Below are 18,802 nucleotides of genomic sequence, written 5' to 3' on the forward strand. Positions count from 1 at the left end.
AGTTAATCTGCATAAATTATTCTGTAGATACATTTACTCTCCTGGACTAAGTGGACACTTCTGAATTTGAGCATCCATCCTTTTGCATAAACAAGGACTTTTTTTTTCTGCCTCACAACCAAGGAAGGTGAGAGACTGGCTACAGTACCACATGATAGTTAAGCTCAACTGCAATGTACTACACTACTGTTAGAAATGAGCTAACTGTGCATTAACAGGAGACTGAAGGGAGACAAAATAAAGGCTACTATTTTCACACACTGCTGCTTAGATGTTCACAGTTTGAAACACAACTTCTGTCTGGCCAAACACTTTCTTTCTTGAACATTTATTAACTTAAAAAAAAAAAATATGAATTACCAAAAGAAAGAAGTCATCTGTGACACTGGAGTTCATGTTTCCAAACCAAAAACTACTCCGAGTCAAAGCATCAGCAGGAGTCTTAGAATGCTAGACAGAAATAAACTAGGTAATAAAATGCCATTATGTTCAGCAACGCACAAATCTTCTGGATTGACAAGCTGGGACTATTTTGTTAGAACAAAGGATGGTATTCCTTTAAATCTGCCCCTTAAAGTGAAAGCACTAAATTTACTCCTGACTTTACAGAAAATTTTCAAAGATTTTACACAGGTTGCTCTGGATTTACAGCTACGAACAAACTATATGAACTATAAAATCAGATGCTAAAATAGTAATCCTGACTTGGACAGCAGCCTTGTGGAAAATTTTTATTCCTTTAGCTTCCTGGTGGAACACTTATCTTTGCCATATTGATCTTACTTCAGCTTACTTTCTCTGTTACTCATCTACTGGTAGTCATATGACCTCATATAAAAAATTTAAACAATCCTGTTTGTGGTCAAACTATTTCATGCATATTTATCAATGAAGAAATACTCTTGGTGATAAAATAATTTAAATATACTTGTTATTTTCAAACCATTCTTTCAAAGTCAGTTCAGAAGCTTACACAGTACAGTATTCTAGTACTTAAACGTGTGAATCCTTGTATTATCTGCAGAGCTTTCCTAACAAACAACAGGTTATTCTCTTCACAAAATAATAGATTAGTCTCTTCAGACACAGAGTACCATGACAGAGATTCAGAATATCACATTGCTTTCTTACTATCTGCTTTACAATCCCATGTATTTTATTTGTAAGAGCAGAACAGAAGAGGAATACAGTAACAACAAAATAAAATTAGGGGAAAATCCCATTGCATGAACAAAGACTTTTAGGAAATGTTGAAGCATAGAGATATATATATATATATATATATATATATATTTATGTATATATGTATATATATATATACATATATAAAAGGAAACAAAACAAAACAAAACAAAACAAAACAAAACAAAACAAAACAAAAGGTAGAGATGAAAAAAAATGTCCCAGATGAAAAAAAAAAAAAAAAAAAAAAAAAAAACAGACATAAAATAAAATAAAAATTTAAAAAAAAATCAGAAAAAAGCATTGAATCAAACTGTTTCCTGCAATGCTGGAGTTCCTTGATGTAGTGCGACTACTAAATATAGTATTTTACTAATCTCAGTGGGGAGCTGGCTAACTGCATGCCCGTCAGATGTTTTTAATGGTCACCCCCTGTGGAACAAATCTAAGGAGCGCATGAAAAACACCCACATTTAAGAAAGACCCCTTGCTAGATCATTAAGGAAAGATAAAGGCCTGTACATTCATATGTGATATATAACACAATCATTGTGTCAAGAAAACATATGTTTGATTAGCGCGCCTCAGGTTCATCAATCGCTATGTCTGCTTCACAGCAGTGGGCCAGGTCTCCATTGTGGCTACTGCAAGGAAGGGGGAAGACACGCAGTAGCTTAAAGACTGACAGCCCAGCAGTAAATCTTGAGAGATTCAAGCATGCTCTTTGCCTACAGAGCTCGAATACCAGCTGTACCATAGTCTTAAATCTTCCCTAAAATACAATCCGAGGTTTTAGACTAAGAAGTAAACCATTACTGTACCATAAATAGATAACAGTAAGCAGACAAAAGACTGTCACAGTTCACTGCAGTCGTATTTTACATTCCTGACTGTAATAAGGCAGACACTTGCCATCTATAAAAGCACGTGAAGTACAAATAAGACTGAAAAACTTGATATGGTTCCCAAAGAGAATATATAAAATAACTGTTAAATGCAAAATCAGTTTATCTGAGCCAAAAAAGCTTGTACATAATTTATTTTATGTTATTTATATATATTCAAAGCTCCTGTTTTCAGTGGCGCAGGGGATCTGGAAAGCTTGGCTGTATATCATGCTCAGTCAGTCAAGGGAGACCCAGCTCTGTCCTACCTCTGGATGTGATGTTTGGTTCTAATTAAAAGAAAATTGGCCAACAGCACGGCTGTTGCAGCAGCATGTGAGATAACCAGTACAGTAAGGTACTTACTCTTTACCTTTTGCCAGTTAAACCTTAACCCAGGTATGCACTTGTATTTGTAAGGCCAGTGTTCCTGCAGAGCACACATAAAATGAGCAACCCTATTTTCAATGGCTAATGTGCAAAAGAGCAGAGAGCTGTTTGTCTGATAGGGAAACTGAAATCACAAGATAGGACGTGGCTTTCTCCAAACAACACAACTATGTTGAAGAGCACCTTGCTCCTCTGTTCACCTACTGTAGTCTACAACTAAAATATTTAACACAGCCATAGAAGAGAGTAGTTTAACTGCAATGAGTTAAAAACACTGAACACAATTACTTCCAAAAACAGAATAAGAAATACCTCATTAAAAATGAATTATTAAGGAATGAAAACACTACAAAGTAATATAAGTTACACCTGATTTTTTTCCCCCAGAAATAGTTGATCTGCCCCTGATCCATTCATACATCATTCATACATAATGGTTCATATAACTACTGCATGTTCAGGGATAGGAATTGAGATTAATTTTGTAATTCACAGTCAATGGAAACATGATAAACTTGAACTTCCAATGAAAGAATCCTCGGGATCCTCTGTTTTCACTACATGCCCTACAAACAAGGATGATGAGAGATGTGTTCTGCTAACAGAGCCATGGAGGAAGAGCTTGGTGCAGAGCACGTGTGGAGGAGCATGTGTCCTGGGTGCCATCCAGAACAGCCGACGAAAACAAGCGAGGAATTTGGTCAGTTTGAAGACAGAAAGTCCTTCATGCCTGAAATAAAGCTCTAGCAACAGCATCAGTGGAAATCTGTTTTCATCATCACACTCGTTACGAAGGTTGCCACCTAAGTGAAGAGCTAAGCACACATTGGCTATTCTCTGTTTACAAACTGCATGTGAAAGCCCAAAACATGACAGTAATGAACAGGGAACAGGGTCACTGTGAAACCCCAAGTACAAAACCAGCTGCCTGAATCTGCTGCAAAGCTGCCAATAGTATAAACACGGTTTGGGTGCAGAATACAGATACATGTCTTTACGCAGAAAGAATCACCTGACTTTAATTAGCACAAGAAGCAATCATTCCTCTTCTGAAAATCATTCTGCTTCACTGTGCTCTGGATGCTAAAGGGGATGGAACAAGATGACAGCAAAAATAACTCCTCTGAAAGCCTCATCTGAAAGTCACAGTGAGAGGAGTAAACCATAACTCGCCTCTTTTCTCCTTCTTCACCCTTTCTCATTGCTTTTTAAAGTCTTTTGCTTCAGAGCTGAGTTCCCTTATTACAGCTAAAGCTGAGCCTACTGTGGCTGCACCTTCACATTGTTGCTGGCTGAAGCTCCCAGTCTTTCACAGTTTTGGCTGTATCCCAAGCCATGGTCTGCATCTAACTTATCAAGTCACGTTAGGATTTGCTTAAAAAGATCTTGGCAGGCAGCAAGGCCTGGTGCATTTAGTGCTGGCTGCAGTATTTTGAGAGCTCCTGATAGCTTGCAAAGTTTCTCATATACATAAAGACCCCAAAATCTAGAATTAGTTATAAAAACATAATTTACATACTTTTTTTTTTTTTTTTTTCATGGACTAAGTTATGTGCAGGGACATGTGGGATGACTTCAATTCTTATTTGTAAGATGCTGAGGAGAAAAGCTAAAATGTTACCAAGGTCTTATACACACTACAGCTGTGGACGCAGGTCATGCCATTATCTAGATGTTCCCCATTTACCTTCCTTCCTTCCTCGTAGAAACTGAAAGAAAAAGCAACACCTGGATTATTTCTGGAGGCAAGAAGAGCAAACCTTCAGCAGCAGTTGAATATAGGGCCTTCTTCCTTGTAAGAGGGAGAGAGGTAACGATGGCCAGAGCAGAAGAGAGCTAGCTGAGACAGATTTCTGGCCAGGAGCCAGGTATTTGGAGACCTCGTGTCAGAAAATTTACTGCCCTTTTCAGATTTGCATTTGCTTTTTCTAATTCTGCATGCTCTTAAGTTAATTCAGAAACATTCTTCCCGCAGCAAACTTTACCTCCTGCAGTATGCCCTCTGAATATTCTCACTTTTTCCAACTTGCACTCCTTGCCTTATGCAAACTGATATGGGAACGATGCTTATGGATATCTCTGGCAGAACGACTTCCACTGTTTTTCTTTGTGGTCAAAAGTAGGATAACATGAGATGGTCTATGGTCAGCAGAAACTTTTCTGCAATAAATTGAAACTAATAAAATCAGTCCTTGAAGATCTTCTCTGGGTCACTGGTATCAACTATGGTGCTGTCTACATTCTCTCTGAAGTTAGTTGATTTAAAAAAAAAAAAAGCAATGAAGTCCAGGTGCTTTGATTTTTACATGAAGCTCTCAAGAACCATTTTTGCTAGCAGCTTGTTCTGTTTTCTCTCTCCCCTCTATTTCACATTCCCAACATGTTTTTTTACTTTTGGCTAGTCACGTACAAATTAGGGTTTGGAGACCTCGGAGCCCTTACCTATGTAACACAACCATTTGACTTCAAGGCGAATTTCAGTGTAGCGGGACACCTGCACGTTTCTGAGAGCCAAGGAAGGATTCTCAGCTAACAGGTTGCCTGGTGTTGTGCAAATCACAGATGCCACTAAAATCCTCAATAAAATCCTGACTGACCTGTTGCCCTTGCTGGGAGGAAACTTCTTTCCCTGTTAATTCCCATTACTGTTAGGACAAAAATAGTGGTTGTCTTGAACAAATGGGTAAGTTTTGTAGTAAAATAACCTGATAAAAGAGTGTAAGTTTTCTCCAGAGCACAAAGACTGTAAGTTCACATGGATGAGAGAGTTCTCCTATTTCCTGATTTCTGCCCAGTTGCACAGAACTGTAAAAATGCCAGTGAAATTTAGAAAGCTGCAGTTGTTTTGGCTGGGACAGAGGGAATTTTCTTCATAGCAGACCATGCGGTGCTGTACTTCAGAACTGTGACCAAAACTGCGTTTTAGCTGTTGCAGAGCAGCACTAACACTAAGTCAAGGACTGCTCTGCTCCTCACACTGCCCTGCCAGCCAGGAGGCTGGCAGGGGACACAGCCAGCACAGGTGACCTCAATGACCAAAGGGATGTCCCATACCATATGGCATCATCCTCAGCAACAAAAGCTGGTGGAAAGAAAGAGGAGGGGGGGACATTCAGAGTGATGGCGTCTGTCTTTCTAACTAACCATTAAATATGATGAGCCCAGCTTTCCTGAAAATGGCTGAACATCTGCCTGCTGATGGGAATTACTGAATGAATCCCTTGTTTTCCTTTGCTTGCACGTGCAGCTTTGCTTTACCTATCAAACTGTCTTTACCTCAATCCATGCATTTTCTCACTTTTGCCCTCCCAATTCTCTCCCCATCTTGCAGCAGGAGAGTGAGTGACTGGCTGTAGAGGGCTGAACTTAACCCACAACAGTCCTTTTTGATGCCTAATGCAGGGCATAAGTGTTATGAGATAATGACAGCTTTGAATGGAGTGTGCTAGACTGATTTTGTAGCTGTTCAGGTATTAATAGGCATGCTCCTGTAGTTACCACAAGGCTCACTTGCCCTATTCTATATTATTACTGCTTATCATCTTACTTGGCTCTATCTGTGAACATTTTGATAACAGATTTGGTCATGCGCCTGGCTGGCAGGTGGCCAGCGCACTGATGCTGTCCATGCCTGTGTTGTAAGGTCGGAACTCCAGTGTGAACTTGAGTCAGTCACAGTACGGTGCAAGCATGGGTAAGTCCACACTGGAGCAGGCACAACTCTGAAGGGCCCATGGCCCATGGATAAGCTCACACAGGAGCAACGAGAAGGGGGGGAGTTCACTGCAATGTTAAACCCCATAGCCTGGTCCAAAGGGACCAGGGAGGGAGATTGTAATGGATGGCCTTTTAATTGTTGTAACCCATGATTTGAGTAGTATGTTATAGGAAGTCCTATAGCAGCAACCACTTGAACCAGTAGAGGATGAGCCTCACAAGATGCCGTGCAAGTGCAGTAGTGACCAGACCTAAGTTGGCTTTAGCATCTAATAATTCCACACAACACACCACCTCTCTTTTCCTGAGTGAATACTGTGATAGATGGAACCCAAGTCACGGACTAAATGAACTCAATGGAAATTTTATAGACATTTTACAGACGTGGCCCACAGACTAAGGAATGTTATCTGTGTATATATCAAAGTATGGGAAGGTGGGCAGTTCTTAATGCAGATGTATTAGATACCATGGGACCTGAGCATGCTGTAAGTGATATGGAGGGTGGAGATTTTATTGGTTTTGGCTGGGATAGAGTTAATTTTCTCCATAGTAGCTAATGTGGTGCCATGTTTTGGACTTGTGACCAAAACAATGCTGAAAATGCACCAATGTTTTCGCTGTTGCTGAGCAGTGCTAACACTAAGTCAAGGGCTCCTGCTTCTCAGGCTTCCCTGTCAATAAGGAGTCTGGGGGTGCACAAGAAGCTGAGAGGAGACATAGCCAGGACAGCTGACACCAATAACCAGAGGGACATTGCTTATCGTATGATATTATGCTCAGCAGTAGAAACTCAGGAAAAGGTGGGACTTACAGCATTTGTCTTCCCAAATAACCATTACAAGTGATTACTAAGAAAGCTCTGTTTTCACCTAAACATTTGCCTGACAAGGGAAAGTAATGATTGAATTCCTAATTTTGCTTTGCTTGTGTGTAGCTTTGTTTTACCTATTAAACTGTCCTTACCTCAACCCACAAACTTTCTCACTTTTGACTTTCCACTTCTTTTCACCACCTTGCAGCAGCAGAATGAGCGAGCAGCTGTGTGGGGCGGAGCTGCCTACCAGGGTTAACCAGCAATAAATGCCTTTATTAACTTGAACATCAGGAAATCATCTGGCAATTGGTAAAAGCACAAACGTCACATTAGGGAAGAAAAAAATATGTATTCAGAAGAGACAGAAATTAAGATAATGATGACTTTGTCACCCATCTCTACAATAGGTGTTTATAATTCCTGCCAGGAAGAGACAAACACTGCTGCTGAGATTCTGGTACTGGCCACCAAGCATGGCATAGGAAAACACACAGGAAGATACCACCCATCTGCAAAAGGCCAGATTGTGATGCTTTCAGTGACAACACAGCACAACACCATTCCACGCATCATTTTACAGGAACTGATCTGACCAGTGAGCAAGTACAGTGCCAATAAACTTTACTAAAACCTAAAGTAACTGGGACAGGAACCAAAAACCCAATTCCAAGGCTTTTGCAGCAGCATGTATTGACAACATACAGCAACACTCTTGAGCTGCTCCAAGGGGTTTCATGAATACTTATATGGATGGAGCACTAATTGCTTTAACGGCCTTCCTTCATTTTTTAAAATCCTATTTTGTCCTGGTTTTTGGAGATATGATTATCTTCAAAGAAGCATTTATATAAAATCAGTTTGCCAGCATAGCCTGCAAATCTGTTTTACATTAATCATGCCAGAAAGACAGATATTATAATTTCAAAAGCATCCTTTAACTATTGTTTATATTTCTCAATTTGAACTAGCCGTGAGACTTTTGTACTCACTGGCACCAGACCATTTGCTTGAACTCCAGTTCCAATCTGACAACGTCCGCAAACCTTTCTACAACTGACAGGCTCAAGGACAGAACAGGATCACCTGGGTTTACATTTGAGTTTTTAGCACTTGCTATACTCTTCATGAATGGCTTTATGGGGACACTTTCTAAAACATACCTTTTCATTCATCTGCAGGGAACTTTGTACTTTCTCTGACAACTAACTAACACTATCATCGCAATTATATTCATTTTAATAGGTTGAATACATCGAATCCTCCCCCCTAAAACACAGTACATTTTACTTTTTTTTTTTTTTTCCTAAGAACTGATCTGGGGGAGCCTCTGAGGAAAATCATGTCAGCATTCACGACTCACTGAAGGTAAGCTTTTGTTTTATTCCAGTTTACCATGGTTCAGCTTCATTTCGCCCCTAGATATATGATCAGTTGAACAAAATCACCTCAAAATGATTTAACTTCTAGCTATAACTTGTGCAGAGTAAGCTCAGTAGATAACTACTGAGGAAGAGTGGAGATGAATGGCACAGTGTGTGTGAGGGGGGTCACCTTATGCAAAGCAGTGAGCCAGGAGAAAGGCTGAAAGAAGCAAAGAGAAGTAGCTGCTGCTTTCTAACCCGAGAAGAATGGCACTGAGGGCACGGCTTAGTGATGGGACTTGCTAGGTCAGGCTGACTGTTGTGCTTGGTGATCTCGAAGGTCTTTTCCAACTTAGATGATTCTATTAAAATGAAAACAACAAAAATGAAGATCATCATATTGAAAAACTGGGACAGGACATTCAGGATGGGAAGATACTGTACTCTGCATCAGACAAAGAGAAAGGAAATGCCCACTGATTTTCTGGGAAACCATGAAACTTCATTCCAGCATGCTGCTTCAAAGGCCTCTGTGGAGAGCTTTCCCCTCCATGACAGCATTATTACTGATCTCTTTTTTTCTACAGGCCTCCTCAGCAGGACGACTCTGCTGAGAATGAGTTGCAATACTCAGCATTTCTCAGACTGCTTTCACCCAATTCCTAGCCACCAGAACAACAAAAATATCTAACGACTCCTACTATAGCTATTTGAATCTGGAGTCAACAGGGAATGCTTGGGGTTTTTAGCTGCTTGGTTTTTATCTCTAAACCTTGCAACCCATACCAATGAATTCATGCAATATGCAGAGCTAATTCAGAGATCTTGTTCTGCTTGCTGTGAGAAAGAGACAAAATTGGACTGAAAAAAAAGTGTTGTTTTTACTGAGGTTAAAAAAAAAGGCTTGAAAGGTAAGAAAGAAGGAGAAAAATAGCTATTTTCAATTCTTCCAGGGAGCTCTAGCAAATTCAGTACACGTATTTCACTAGGCCATGTAACTAAGAAAAACTAATGAAAGGAAACCCGCTTCTATCCAGTGAAGAACAATGAATTTTAATTAAACTAAGTGAGCAACATTTCTTAATTGTGACCAGCTTTGGAAAAGAACTTTTGAATTGAATTTGTTATTTCATCCATCACCAATGAGTTGTCATACTTGGGAACAAAATGTTAACGAAGGAAGCTAAAGGGCACTGCATCAAGTTTCAAGAACATATAAACGAAAGTTGTGATAACAATTTATATCCCGATTATTTTCTTCAGGCTTAATGCTGAATCCCTTGCTCATTCCTTTTGTATTAAGAATTTCCAGTGAACTCAGATTTGATTGTCATGGTGGTCTCTCGGAGATCTCTTTAAGAAATGGCTTCAGATATAAACTCTTTATTATTAAAAAGACCAGGAACTCTTTAACTATCATTAACGCTGTTAGGAAGATTCAAAAACCTTCACATACTCAGGAGGGATTGATGAGAAGGTCATTGTTCTTTATTTTGGAAGCCAAAAGCCCATTTTGTGCTACAGTCTTTAGCAGCTGCAGTTAAATCCACGAAGAGAGCCCACAAAGTGGTCACAGCATGACCTGAACTAAAATTGATGACTACTTCAGATACTACACTAAGTCTGAAACAAGCAGACTTGCCCTTTTTTGCTCTTCCTGTAAGAACAGACACCAAGGAAAGCAACATTATGAATCACACCAGAAGGTCAATCCAAAGCACATGAGAAAGTCCTGGGTATATCTGCATCAGCCAGCACAGTACAGGGCAGAAATTGCACAGGCATTACTAACCTCAGGCAATGAGTACACGGTGTGAACCACAGTTCAATGGTGTGGGACAGGAGCCCAGACTGGCCAAACATTATGAAGGCTGGCCAGGCTTACAACTTAACTTAAAAGTTAGCATCCATAGTGCCTCTGTCAGTTTTTAAAAAGGTATTTAAGTGCTTTTTAAAATTTGACCTATGGTCCTGCTCCAATAAATTTGCAATTACATACAGCTCAGTCCAAAACTATAGCTTTTAACCTGAAATTCAGTGAGGTCTAAATTTCCCTGAAATTCAGTATCTCAGTAGTGATATCCAAACATTCCTAGGCTGATTTCCAAATCCAACCTTCAACACAGTGAAATGAGTATTTGGTTTGTTTAAAGCTACTGTAGGGTAAGGTTTGAGCTCAGTGTGTGTGGGACCCAAACATGACATAAATGGTACAGAATAAGGGGTGGATATTGTCCTATTTTCATCTAGGATGGAGTTAATTTTCCTCCTAGTAGCTGCTATGGTGCTGTGTTTTGGATTTAGGATGAGAATCATGTTGATAACACACTGATGTTTTAATTGTTTCAGAGCAGTGCTTACACTAAGCCAAGGGCTTTCCAGCTCCTTGTGCTGCCCTGCCAGGGAGGAGCCTGGGGGTGCACCAGGAGCTGGGAGGGGACACAGCCAGGACAGGTGAATCAGTGACCAAAAGGATGTCCCACACCGTGTGGCATCATGCTGAGCAATTAATATGGGGTGGCTGGCTGGGGAGGAAGGGATGAACACTGCTCAAGGATGGGATGGGAATTGGTTAGTGGGTGGTGAGCATCATTTTAGGTATTGTGCATAATTTGCTTTGTATATATTATTATTATTTTTACTACTGCTATTATTATTTCTCTTCCTTTTCTGTCCTATTAAACTGTCTTTATCTCAAGCCCATGAGCTTGTACTTTTTTTCCCCCCATTTCTCTCTCCCATCCTGCTTTTGGGGAGAGAGCGAATGGCTGTGTGGTGCTGAGCTGCCTGCTGGGTTAAACCACAACCAAACCCAATACATGTGTGGAAATTTGGTTGAGGCCCACCTCTGCCTACAATTCAAAACCATAAGCTGAAATGCATGGGGCACAGATAAACCTCACTCTAGGGTATCCAGCAGGACTTCTCCTGTACGTGTACTCCCTCAGAAATGTATGCCTGCACTACCTGGGGAAATGAGAAAATGAAAAGTGTTTAGAAAGGCCCAACAGTACAACTTTCAAACCAATCAATAGATAAAATGGAACAGTTAACCAGTAAACAGACATGGGAAGAAAAATAAATAGATCAAATTTGTAACCACTGTAATCAAAAAGAAGTGGAAACGACACCCTGTGTGAGGCCTTACTACCTGGCCGCTACAGACGAGTCAAGATACCAAAGACCTGCCAATGCAGCAAGCCAAGTAGTGTGGCTTCAGCCAAGCAGAGAGACATCACAGCCTTTTTAATTCTACTATCTGCTCTTCATGGAAGCTCCCAGGGGGATTTCCTACTGGACACGAACTACCTGCAACTCTTGTTTTGCATCAGTCACAACCGGAGGCTCTAATTATTCATGTGTAAACAGTTTCTCTAAATGTTTAATCCTAAACAAACTCTCTGAATAACTCACTGCACTGATGTAGTCACCAAAAATAACTGTAACTAATCTAGTTAAAAAACTATAACTAAAATACCACACAGTCGCTTAAAAATAACAATTTTACCAAAGCTGAATTTTCCTTTAAACAATCTCCTGGCAAAGCCTGCAGAACAATTAACTGGTAGATTGTATGCATAAATATGAAGCAAGCACTAAAAATGCTCTATTCAGACTTTGTACAGACTTGCTTGTGAAGTATTTTTGTTTAATTACCACTGGTAACTTGAAGCCTGGGCCTTGAAAGAATCCGAGCTAAACACCTGTGTTTCAGTGACACTGAGCTGCTGCTTATCAATTACAAATATCTTTAGAATAATAAACCATAAACCATAAAAATGTAATTTTTTAGTACTTTTCCATACATTGGTCCAAATAACTTAATATAAAGGGCTTACAATAGAACATGACTGAGATCATATACAAACAGTTTAGGAGAATTTAAATTAAATAATCACATTTTAAAGACATGTCCCCTGCAGCTAAAGAAGTTCCAAGAAACATTCAAATAAGCAAATAACATTTTTTTTTTACATTTACAAATGAAACATCATATGAGTATTTATTGATTTTTTAAAAATTCAAAAATACATTGTAACAGAACAGAATGTATACGTTCTTCAATGAAAGACAAAACTATGGTTATCATCTGGACCAGAATACAAATACATGCTAACAATTTAAAAATCATTTTGGGTCATTCAGGAAACAAGAAACAAGCTATCTGTTTGTAAATGCAGTAGTTTTCTACTCAGTAAATATGCCTGAGAAAGTTAACCTGTAAAGAAATAGGCTTTTAAACTCTTGAACACAAAGAGCTTTCTAGGCTGAAATGGTGAAGAGACCTGTGATATGCACCTGCCAGGCCACTAAGCCATTTCCCACAGAGATTCTGTTCACTGCTCCACCTCAGCTCAGGGATCCAGCAGCGGCAGAGTTTCACATCAATACCACTCATTTGAGCAAGGTGTTAAAAAGCATGTTAATATGATGTAAAACTACCAGTTACAGACACAGAGACATATATATGTCATTAATAGAGATTCTCTACCAAACTTCTCATTTTGAATCAGGGCCAAATAAAAAGTAGTAGTCTAGTTTATGGAGGAAACGGATTATATTTTTGGCTCAAGGTAAGACCCTTTAAAACAATTTCTACATAGGCAACTAGAATTAAAGCATGGAAAAAAAAACAAACAAACAAACAAAAAAAAACAAAACAAAAAAAAAAACAGGACAAACAACTAACATTTTACAGTAACCACATACTGTAGGCAAGAAGGAATCAAAACAATAACATAAATTGTGCATTGGTTCTATGAAAATAAAGTGTTACTAGTAGACAAGCAATCTGACAAGATGTGAAAGCAAGCAGTGAAAACATCAGGGATTGAATTTCTTTTCATCAGAATTCATCTGCAGGCAGGTAACAAGTGGAACTCGGAAAAAAAAGAATTCCTGTTAGCAGCTTAACTCTACATACTGTGAGGCTTAGACTTTTATTGTTTCTTGTATTAAGAGTAATTCAAACTAGTGAATCAAAAATGACATTTAAAAAATGAAGACCAAAAGAAATCTGAATGTACATTTCAGACAGAAACAATGTTAAGTCAAATCCACAACTGGTGACATCTGACATCCGCAAATGCAATTTAACTATGGTGCTTATGCCAATAGTACATCTGACACTGTTTCTTGAATTCTAGCCACCTCTTTTTAATCACTTTCAACAACTGCATACTTTGTAAATTACATGGGCTTTGATGAAAAAAAATCATTATCAGGCATTCAAAAAATTCTAACAGAAACCTCCCATTTCCATAATTTGGTTACATGATCAAATTACACATGCTAGAACATAGGAAGCCAACTTTTCAAATGAAATAGTCATAACTCTGAAAAAGAAAACAAACAAAAACAAGCAAACAAACAAAAAAGCCCCTAAGACAGGGAAAAGAATGTTTCTACATAGCTGGTCCTATCCTCTGATGGTGCAACACAGTAAAATGAGCTACTACATATATGCATGTAATTTTACATGTAATGGTGATCAGGAAGAGGTTTTTCCCCATCTTCCACACTGCAGAAATGACTAGATGCACTACAGAGGTTTTCACCGTCCTATGAAATGTCTGGTATTTGCCATTGCTGGATGCAGGTCATCAGTGCTGCAGGACTAATATGCTGACCCAGCATAGTATATCTTACATTCTCTAGTATTGACTCTGATGTCAAAACATTCTGCATTGCTCTGCCACCAAATCTGCTCTTAGGTCGCACCTTCTGATCGAAACTCTGTTCTACAGGTTACAACTAACAGGTGCAGGATGGAAAGCAGAGGAATGGTTGTAACAACCCAACCCAGCAGACAAACGCAAAGTTAATGTGGTGCGTCAGTATCTTCTGGATCAGAGTCTAAAGGAGAAACCAATTTCAGAGCAGCATGTAAAGTTTCTAATGCCAAGAGGTGAAGACTCTCAAAGAAGTGCAAGTAAAAGCATAATTTAAGCCTGTAACTCTTTATGGAGATCAAACAACAGAGAGAAAGATGGCCTGTAGTACAACAGAGCGAAAGATGGCCTGTAGTAAATTGAATGGAAGAAAGGAACAAAAAAGAGGAGGGACATGTATATTGATGTAGGGTTGTATCTCCTGGACCCAGCAACTGCCTTGGACACCAGCTAATTTTACAAGATAAGTTACATGCATGCCCACATTCAAGAGGGCAAGAGTGAAACCTTGATGGCAATGCTATGACTCTGGCTGAAGAGCTTCATTTTCCCCCTCCCATACCTGAAAGCCTTGAATCCTTGCCAAATACTCCAGCTGTTTTGAAGGCTGCACTGCAGGACAGGGGGAAGCAGGAGATATTCCTTTTAGACCTATGGCTTCGGCAGTTGGGGATGTTCCATTCATGAGAAGTTCCCTGGCAATCGTAGCTGTGCTATTTGTTGTAGGAGATATGCTGAAGAAAGAGCTAGAAGTCTGGCTCATTTCTTTGGACGACAAATAGCTTACAGTGGTACCAGGGGCTGATTTGTTGCGGCTTGCTTCCATCTCTTGGTAAACATCAGGAGAGAGATGGAGTATTCCCTTTGGTGCTGAAAGTAAAAGCAAAGATCATCCTCATTACCCTAGAATAGGCTTGGCACATAGACAATTTTCATTAACATACTTTTCACCAGAAAATAAAGTAAGCACTTAAAAGCAGTATCTTTTTTTTTTTTTTTTTTCCGTAGTAACTGTAAATGCAATGAAATAATTATTTACAAACAAAGCAGATCTCAAGTGCTCTCTTCCTCTCCCACCAGCCTTTTTAAGTAGTTAAAAACTCCTGGACTTGCAAACTGTGGCAAGCACAGAATAGAAAAGATGAACGAGTAACGTTTTGAGATCTACAAACCATAAGGAACAGCTGCTGCTGCAGAATAGCAGCACAACCATTATTTCACTACAATCTTCTGCCTCCTATCTGATACAACAACTTAGGCTGTTTGACAAATAATTTAAGCTAGCCTATGTCAGCACTACCACCATCAGAAGTACTTCTTTCCTCTCCCACCTACAGCTGTTGTTTGTACTCTGCAGCTGCTCTATCAGATGTGCCAGCATGAGCACCTGTAGAACCACGCAGTGATGCTCATGAGAACGAGCGATTTGGAGGCAAAGGAAGGGCAGGATGGCTTCTTGCAGTAGCTGTAGTGCCTCATTTGCTGGCTTAAAGCATTTGCTGAATTACAACAGCAGCCTGTGTTTAAGTAATCTTAAATTGCCCTGCAGCCACATGTTACTGAGCTAATGACTCTTACGTGACTGCCTGCTCTTCAATGAAGAGGAATCTTCTATTTTTGTTACTTTTAGCTGCACAAACAGTATCCTATAGACTGCAAACAGTTACTTTTCTTGGACAAAATTCATGCCAAGCAAAGAAAGTGTGTACGTGTCGTGATTAATATCAACTGGAATTAAGATAAAAAAAAAGATTGAATATATTCATGTGAATTGCAGGAAACATTCAAATACTTCCAGTGACATAAATTAGGAGTAATTTCTCTACATTTCAAAAATGTTAATATATTTTTAGAGAATGTCTTGTCCCTAAGCCTCCTTAAAAACAGGAGTGAGTACATACTTAAGCAGCTTTGCTGGTATTCTTACGTATAAAAATGTGCAGAATTAAGGATGAAGTTTGGTAGTTTCATAAATAATACAGCATTTGTTGGAAACATGAGTACCAGTTTGTTAATATAAGAGGAAAACCTCTCATTGTTATTAAGCTCAAAAACAAACTTGAAATGTTTAATTTCATAGTAATAGCACTCTTTGATCTTCTTGTATATACCTGAAAAAAATATCTGTGAGCTCAAGCCATATGGCATTTTATTTTAAGAATGATAAACCTATTTGTTAACTGATTTAGCTATCCCAAGAGAAATTAAGGGATCCAGTGCTTAATTAATTTGCAGTATATACTAAAATCACCTCAGAATGCAGAATAAATTCAAAGAGAATTGATTTTCAGTTTACTACAAAGGACTCCTCTAATCTTAATAGTGCAACTGGCATTCTTGAAAAAAAAAAAGAAGACTCAAAAGATATTACTAGTGATTAATAACCTCATTTTCAACTACATGGTGAAAATCGAATTTCCTCACTGCTGACTCAGCAAACTACTCACAGGTGAATCTTTTAATCAATTTACTCACACATTTGGCTTTAAATTAACAGTATTTTCAGATAGTTGGAACATCAGCTCACACCCTTCACAAAGTTCGATAAAGCTTCATGAAGGTTACAGGGTTAGGCATGACTTGTTTGGAGAGTGGTTATTAATTGTCTGTTAAGACAATGCAAATTAGAGGATAAAGCTCTACTTTATGAATACCTCTGCTTCAGAGAGAAATGTTCCTGCAGTTGCACCTAGCATAACACCTGTACAGAGGCAGAGCTGGACATTCCCATTACCACCTGCTTGCTGTCTCTACTGTCTTTGTGGAGCTGTGGAGTCTGGCTGGGCTCTGAGCAGTAATGCCAAAACCATTTTATTCCCTTGTACAACTACTCCAATTCACAACAGTGCTATTGGGAACAATGGAGGATGGGGTCCCTAAAGTGCCTTTCCACCTACAGACAATGCAGGATATAACCTTGTAGATAACAGCAACTGCATAAACACACAGCATTATTCTATAGAACACAATCACCATGTAATAGAGTGATAATATACCCTTCTTCTGAGGCTACAATCTCCTAGGGCTATCACTGCTCACACTTTTAAATAGTCTTATACAAAAGACAAGATGAATGAAAATTAAAATAGATACTACGGATGTTGATGTTAGGTTACAAAAGCAAACAGCAACAATGACACTGAGTGGCAGGTGTTTGGCACATCTTAAGACCTGTCTCACTGTAAATCTGATTTCTGACAAATATTTGAGAATCAGAAATCAAAATTGAACAGAACATGAAACAATATACTTGTTTAAAATAAATATTACTTCCCCCCCCCCAAAAAAAAAAAATACACACACACACAAAAAAAAAACAAGTTTAGAAAAAGATCATGCAACATTAACTTAAAAAAAAAGTTTCAAGAAGTTTAAAATGATTTCCAGTACTGCAGATGTCTGTTCCATTGATGTAATATTACTTAAAACAAACATTTTACATGCTTTCTCAGCCATTTCACTGTTTTTACATGATCCACCCAAATATCTAACTGCTGTCTGGAACAATGGTTTGGAATACTTCCAGATTACTAAGCTTTCTAAATGTTAAAATAACTAATATGCAGCATATGATGAATAAAAAGATAGTGAGCACAGTATAGCAAATGCTCCTAAAGTACTGATTTTACTGTAATGCTGATGTTAAATTAATAATAGTACTTCTACACTTATGCAACACCTTTCAGCTAAAGACTTCAAAGTGCTTTATAAGCAATAATTAATTTAAATCATACGTTGGCTCTGAGAGCAGATATTATATTACCATCATTGATTATATCTGGAAACAAAGTAATGTAATATTGCAGACATTACATTAATATAGTTGCAAGCTATTAAGATTTTATGTTCAGGGCCTATGTTTCACGGAGCTTCTTAGAAACTTGCTTTAAAAAGCCAATAAAACTTGCTCTCTTTTAAAACTTCTACCAGGCATGTGTTTACTGTAATTCATTATCTACTTGTAATGTATTATTGAGGATTTTTTTTTTTTTAATATCATGCCTTTGTTGTCTGCTTACTTCAACTCTGTTGAATTCTGTAAGGATGTATATGTAACAGCTTAGTTACTGTGGTAATGACGTTATCAAAAGACAAGAAGTATGACATCAACAGAGAAATTAATGTTAGACCAAAAGAACTCTTCAGAAATTATGATAATTACTCTTCAAACAAGCACTTTAATAAAAACAAACAAACAAACAAAAAACAACAAAACACAGGACAAAGAAATACTGCAATGCAAGAAAGCGTTAGAGCATAGGAAAGGAACATAGAGGAACTATACTACTATTTAGACCAACAACATTGCACCTTCTGCTGGACATAACTTAGAGGTACATTTATGAAACATGTTAAAATAATTTTCATTTATATTATTTAAACCTGTGGGCAAATGTGTTACAAAAATATGCAGGCTAGTTATGCAATGTAATTGTTAACATTTGAAAAACATGTCTTACTCATCCTTGGCAGTAATTATTAGCAGTGTCTTATCTCCTATAGTCTCTGAAAATCCCAAACCAAAGACCTGTCTCACTAAAGAATAAGTTTTTTCTTCCATCATCTACTTTTGCTGCCACAACTGCAAAACAGTTTATACTCCAAGGCAAACATAAGATGCAATATGGCTTATCCTTTATGAGTTTTTCCCTTAGACTGTATATCTGTGCTCTGATTCCACTTCTTTTTCTAGTAGGAGCAGAAGAGGCAGCCGTCACAAGATCTGTTGGAGTCATGCTATTTTTACCCCTAATCCCTTCTCCATAGGGTCTCTCAGCC

The 18,802-nt window shown here is 38.5% G+C and overlaps 1 protein-coding gene across 1 annotated transcript in view; it reads right to left on the minus strand.

The window, feature by feature from the left end:
* Positions 1–18,802, minus strand: part of STAU2 (staufen double-stranded RNA binding protein 2) — a 166,688-nt gene that overhangs the window by 65,439 nt on the left and 82,447 nt on the right. The window contains exon 12 of the mRNA XM_032182097.1: positions 14,586–14,893. Coding sequence (XP_032037988.1) covers positions 14,586–14,893 — 308 coding nt within the window. The remainder of the gene's footprint in view (positions 1–14,585; positions 14,894–18,802) is intronic.

The sequence above is a fragment of the Aythya fuligula genome, chromosome 2 (genome assembly GCF_009819795.1).
Source record: "Aythya fuligula isolate bAytFul2 chromosome 2, bAytFul2.pri, whole genome shotgun sequence".
Taxonomy (NCBI): domain Eukaryota; kingdom Metazoa; phylum Chordata; class Aves; order Anseriformes; family Anatidae; genus Aythya; species Aythya fuligula.